The sequence below is a fragment of the Hordeum vulgare genome, chromosome 6H (genome assembly GCF_904849725.1).
Source record: "Hordeum vulgare subsp. vulgare chromosome 6H, MorexV3_pseudomolecules_assembly, whole genome shotgun sequence".
NCBI lineage: Eukaryota > Viridiplantae > Streptophyta > Magnoliopsida > Poales > Poaceae > Hordeum > Hordeum vulgare.
This window is the reverse complement of record NC_058523.1, coordinates 433,037,536-433,043,916: the sequence shown is the minus strand read 5'-3', so window position 1 is coordinate 433,043,916 and position 6,381 is coordinate 433,037,536. Positions and strand designations below refer to the sequence as shown.

The window sequence follows — 6,381 nt, the reverse complement described above, 5'->3', positions numbered from 1 at the left end:
GATAACCAATCCGTCAACCCACCTTCGGACCTGCCCTCGCTGCACCTCCACACATCAGCCACCCATGCAGCCAAATTTTGCATCCCCATCGCCGCAGCAGGATGGGATGCCTCGCCGGTCGCCTCTCTTTCGCCCAGGCCAGAGCCTGAGCACCCACGTTGACTCCAGATCTGAGCGCCAAGCCCCACAACCCGCCGCGCTCCGGTCCGCAGCCAACACCACCGCGTCGCCCAGCGAGAACGACGCCCGAGCTTCGGGGCCGCCCCGGCGTCCAGCCTCAGCCCCCTGCAGCACCACATCCGCGCAGCCTCCATCAGCACTTCCTCCTTACCGCGTGCAACCACCGACAGCCGCACACGCCGCGCCCCTGCCGTGCCCGCGCGGCCTCGCTGCCCGCGGTCGCAGCTAGCCTGTCCCCGTGCCGCCCTGTCCCTTGATGCGCCAGATCCGCGCCCGGCCGCGCCAGCCTGCGCCGAAATCGCGCACACGCGCCCTGGCCGCCCCCTCCGTTGGACCCCGGCGAAGCCCGAGCCGCGCCCTCCGCATCCTGCGGCCACCGGAACCCGACGACGCCCGAGATGCGCTTCTCTGCTTGGCAGGGTCGGCCCATGCCGCTCACGCGCCTTGCGAGAGGGGAGAAGGGCCCTGCCGCCGCCCACACCGCACGGGCTTTGCCCGGCGGCGCCCTCCGGCAGCGGCGAGGGAGGGGAGGGATGGGATGAGGGCTGGTGGCGGCGCCGCTAGGTTTTGCTCCCGCGCCGCTCGCGGGAGCGACACGGGAGATCTGTGGGTAGGGTGCAGATTTTATTCCATGTAGATCTCATCCCTACCATAAAACGAGCACATCTTTTTTTTCTTTTTGGCGGGAAAAGGAATCGTATTAATGAGTGTTTTGGCCTCAGGGGCTTACAATCTCATCAGGGCCCGAGCGCAACCAGCTGCATGCGGAGAAGAATGCCCCAAGCCCCCAACCGGGCAAGGCTATGGCTAACAACCTTGCAACTTGCAACAATTTTGAACTCCCCGTCTCCTTCGAGTAAACGTTTGATTTACACGATCAAAGCCGTCACGGGAGATCTATTAGTAGTACCATGCTCAATGCATCATCGCCGCTGCGCGCGACTCTCAAGGATGAAAGGGGCCGAGCTCATCTTGATGGCGTCTCGGTCTCTGCATCGATCGCCCGATCGAGTTTGTGTCCAACAAGTTCGGACTACATGCGTGTCACTTACAGTGTCCCTATCGGTCTCAGAGACTTGAGTAACTGACAGTTACGCAAGCAGCAAATCTCTAGACGGTTCGAATTTGTCGCACTACAAGTTTCGGACCGAATTGGCCAAAGACGAAACTGCTGATGCGACGCGGTAACTGACGAGTAACTAATCGAAGCAGTGACCACGAATTCAGGATCGACCTCAGGCAGAGAGAGAAAGAGGGACAAGCAGATGGTGATCTTGTGGCGAGCAAAACTACGACGACGATGAGATGAGATGAGAAAACCGCACTCGATCTGTACGTAGTACCACGCCTCCATTATATTACATGATCCTGTTGGCGATCCACTCGCCGCCTTTGCCAAAAAACGCACGCTTTCGTGCGCGAGGTCGGTCGTCTCCAATCTCCACCCTGACAAATGCAAAGCCTGGCCCCCACGTCAAAGTCCACTGGGCAGTGATCGGAAAATTCCGTCCCTATATAAGCAAGCCCCCTGGTGTCTCACAACATTCCAAGACAGGGAGATCGTTCGCCCGGCAGCCTTTCCTTTCCCCCGTTCCTTCCTTGGAAGGTTGCGTTGCTTCCCTTCTCCCTCCTGTCAGCTCGCAGCATAAACCCAACAGAGCAAGTGACGCCGAGGTCAACCTATATATACATAGTCCTAGAGCCGGCCAGCCGGGCAGCATTTTCTTGGCACGCTTACAGTGGGGAGAGAGTCGTCTGAGGTTGCTTCTGCCGGTGATCATGGAGGCCGCCGCGAGGGACGCGCAGAGTGGGCTGGAGTGGCGGGTGACGGTGCCGGAGGGCGCGTCGGTGACGGTGGAGTACGAGGCCGGGCCGGCCGGGAGGGCGTGGGCGTGGCTGGTCGCCGGCGTGCTCATGCTCGGAGCCACGGTGTCCGGCTTCGCCAAGAAGGTGTGGAAGATCGGGGCCGACGATCCGAGGAGAGTGGTGCACGGCGTCAAAGTCGGCGTCGCTCTTACCTTGGTCTCCGTCTTCTACTACACCAGGCCTCTCTACGACGGCGTCGGCGGGGCTTCCATGTGGGCCATCATGACCGTCGTCGTCATTTTCGAGTATACTGTTGGTAAGTCGATCGCGCGCGCCGGAAATTACAAAAACGGATCAGTAGCAATCGATCGCGTATCTCCAGCAATCAGCATGCATGTATTTTACGTACGTACTCTTGGGTTGGTCACTGATTTTATTTTCTTGTATGGACGTGTAGGTGGCAGCGTGTACAAAGGGTTCAACAGGGCCGTGGCGACGGCGAGCGCCGGCGTGCTCGCGCTGGGCGTGAACTGGGTGGCGAGCAAGTCCGGCGACAAGCTCGAGCCGTTCATCACCAGCGGTTCCCTCTTTCTGCTTGGTACGTACGGTGCTATAACCCTTCGCGCGCACTTGTAAACCGGTCACGCTTTGTGCACACACGTACTGATTACCTTATCTTATCTTATGTGTGCGCGTGCAGCTGCGGCAGCCACCTTCTCGCGGTTCATACCCACGGTGAAGGCCCGGTTCGACTACGGCGTGACCATCTTCATCCTGACATACAGCCTGGTGGCCGTGTCGGGGTACCGCGTGGACGAGCTGGTGGCGCTGGCGCAGCAGCGGCTGGTCACCATCGCCATCGGCATCTTCATCTGCCTCGCCGTCTGCGTGCTCATCTGGCCCGTGTGGGCCGGCCAGGAGCTGCACCAGCTCACGGTGCGCAACATGGAGAAGCTCGCCGCCGCCGTGGAAGGCTGCGCCGAGGACTACTTCGCCGAGGAGGGCGCGCAGGCCAAGTCGGAGGGCTACAATTGCGTGCTCAACTCCAAGGCGTCCGAGGACTCGCAGGCCAACCTGGCGCGGTGGGAGCCCGCGCACGGCAAGTTCGGCTTCCGCCACCCCTACGCCCAGTACACCAAGCTCGGCGCCGCCATGCGCCAGTGCGCGTACTGCGTCGAGACCCTCAACAGCTGCGTCGGCGCCGAGGTGCAGGCCCCCGAGAACGTCAAGCGGCTCCTCGCCGACGTGTGCACGAGGCTGGGCGCGCAGTGCGGGCGGGTGCTGAGGGAGGCGTCCAGCTCCATCGCCAACATGACGACCTCCCCGACGCTGGACTTCGCCGTGGCAGACATGAACACGGCCGTGCACGAGCTGCAGGGCGACATGCGGGAGCTCCCGTTTACCCTGGCCGGGGAGCCGGGGGAGGCGTCGCTGATCGACGCCATGCCGCTCTTCACCGTGGCGTCGCTGCTGACGGAGATATCGACGCGGATCGAGAACGTGGTGGACGCCGTCGACACGATGGCCTGCCTCGCCAGCTTCAAGCAGGCGGAAGATGATGACGACAAAAAGGGAGATGCCGAGCTCAAAATGAAAGTACATCCATTGAACGAGACAGACTCCGACGAGCCACCTGAAGAAAACAAAACATCCAAACCTTCTGAACAGGCTTAAAACGAGCGTCGTCTACGAAGGCGCGCGCTCCGGAGCAGCTGGACTTATCGGACCGGACGAGTATGATCAGATTTAACCTGACAATACCATCGACTTAGCTATATCCTAGTAATTACATTCTTGTTTATAGTGTTGGTTATTATTTTCCGCGGAGAGAGAGAAGGTGATGCATAAACTTCTGATCCGCGGCGTACAGGTCGAATAAAACCGGCTTATGATCATCGCAAAGTAGACCGGCAATTACCATTTCATGTTGTACATACATGCAGATGTGCCCACATATATGTTGACACCATCATACAAACTGATGATGAAATGACACTGCTAGTTGCTAGTACGTACCCGTGTACCACTTGTACTCCTACATGCAGACGGGAAAAGGCCCCTGAGCACAAAGTGAATCAGGCCATGAGCTTCCGTGGACGGGCTAAAATAAGCCATCCTATGGACACGGCGCCATGCTTTTTCCCTGGTCGATGGGGGCATGCTTAAATTTCTCTGGTGCAGCCCGTTGCATTACAGCAGCGCGGCGCACTAGAGGATCGTGCCGGGAGAAAAGCGTCGTCCTTAGCTTGTCCGCCCGATGGCGGCGCGCGGCGTGATGGTGATGCAGGTGCAGTGCAGTGCAGTGCAACCCAGTGAGCTGAGTGAGCCCTGGAGCGCGGAAAGCGGCCCTGTATCGTACCTGCTGCCGAGGTTAGGACGACAGTGGCATGGGATTCGGCTCATCTAGCAGCTCCTAGTGGAGTACAAACACAGCTGCACCCAGCGAGATGGGAGAGGACCCCCTGAACCTCATGGCTGGGTAGATGACGCTTCATGCATATCTGAAATGGCGGCCCACTGGATCAATTAGTTGGTATCATCATCTTCGAGCTGAGCAATAGCAGCGGGATAATGTTTTGGTGGCAGTAATGCGTGTGGAAACAGCGGTATCTCCATAGTTAGCCATGGCTGGATAATATCTTCTCACCAGATATTGCGATCTTCAAATTTCAGTAGCCCCCATGCAGGTGCTCTGGCCAACATGCTAAAGGTATGCAGCCGCAGGTAGCACTCACAACTCTTTATACATCAACTTGGTACGTAATTTATGCGTTGATGAAATATATAAGCATTTTTGATATGGAAGCAATAGCCCACGCCTTTCTGTTTCATCTGGAAAGACACTCATGCTCGTATTCGGAGACAATTGCGCTTCATCGTGCTGCGCGGGCGCCTTATGTGAACAAACTTACATAGTTTTAGGACAAAAACTGCAGTTTCAAAGTTATAAGAGTAAGGCTGTGTTTGATAAAAAAGTATTATATAAACCAAAGTATCGAAAACTACAATAATTTTACCTGTAGGTATGAGATACCATGGTTTTATCAAAACACAGTATTTTGAAGTATTCACAATACATAGAACCTATTTGGTTGCTGCCGCACAACGCTGTAAATTTTGCTGCCTAGCCATTGCGTTCAAACACTCAGCAGCTCTACCTAGCCGTTGTGTTGGATATATGTATCAGTTAGACTAATTATGATTAGCGGCAGCGACGGCGGCGGACTAATTAGGCAGATGACCTGTGAAAAATCCGAATCAAGCTTCTTGCCTACTCTGATGAAACAAGCGATGTGTTCAAGTACTGCAGCTGGAGGTAAAGAACAACTAACAGACCTCACTCAGCTCACACAGTTTCTACTTGCAGACAGGGGTGCTTACAGCCTAATCTCCGTCCCTACTCAATCCCTCAGCCGCAGCAGCAGCTCATCATGCTTTGGAGATAGCAAGAACCAAATAAATCTAGTGCCCTGGCCTATTCCATCAAGGCCGAAGGAAGGAGTTCGCGGCCGGCATGGAGATGCGGGAGGATGAAGGACGGTGTACTCGTCTTTGGTCTCTCCGTCACCGTCTCTTTGTTTACCCATGACAGACGAGGGAAATATCTTCAAAGACGACAAGGCAGCGCGGCGGCCGCGTGGGACCGAGGCCAGAGCGAGTTGTTGCGAGTCTTTTTTTTTTGGCTGCTCTGTTTTTCAAAAAGAGGTCTGAGTTTTTTTTTTATACAAAGAAAAAAACCACAGTTTTGCCAATACTACAATATTAAAACCATAGTTGTTAGGGGCAACCAAACATATCATTATGAATAAAACTAAGGTAATCTTAAAAACTGTAGTATTCTCTAAATACTTCAAAAAATACATTGCTATCAAACAGGGCCTAAACTGACACATCTTGAATAGTTTTATAACCCAAAATGCCAGTTTTAAATTTGTAGGACAAAACTGATACACTTCCAAGAGTTCAGGACTTTTGATGCATTTTACTCTTTCATGATTGACGAAGTCATCACGTACATCTAGTCATCGATAGAAACATTGTCTTGCACTGAAAATTATAATCTGCATTAATGAGACACCATCCAACTACTCATTGGTTCTCATCCACGTAAAACTTAAGTTTGAACTAGCAACGGAGCTGGCGTGTTGCAATAGAAGAAAAATAATACCACTTCCCTAACCTAATAACCATGACTCAAGACCTTTTTTGGGGGGAAGGCCATCATGGTTAGCTTTATTAACTTAAACAAGAGTTACATCGTTCACTAATTGGCTGATCAAGAACCCCGGGGTTCCTGAGTCCAACTTTCATTACATTTATTACAGAAACTAAATTTTGCTAGCTGATGAGCTACTGAATTTGCATCACGAAAACAATGTGAAAAGGTGACCTTCC

At 54.3% G+C, this 6,381-nt stretch overlaps 1 protein-coding gene across 1 annotated transcript; it reads left to right on the top strand.

Annotated features, from left to right (window-relative positions):
- Positions 1-1,734: 1,734 nt before the first annotated feature.
- On the top strand, positions 1,735-3,881 carry LOC123402955 (aluminum-activated malate transporter 10-like). Its single transcript, XM_045096925.1, has 3 exons — positions 1,735-2,302; positions 2,444-2,584; positions 2,687-3,881. The coding sequence occupies exons 1-3, from the start codon at positions 1,960-1,962 to the stop codon at positions 3,658-3,660; spliced, it is 1,458 nt and encodes a 485-aa protein (XP_044952860.1). The 5' UTR covers positions 1,735-1,959; the 3' UTR covers positions 3,661-3,881.
- Positions 3,882-6,381: the final 2,500 nt, after the last annotated feature.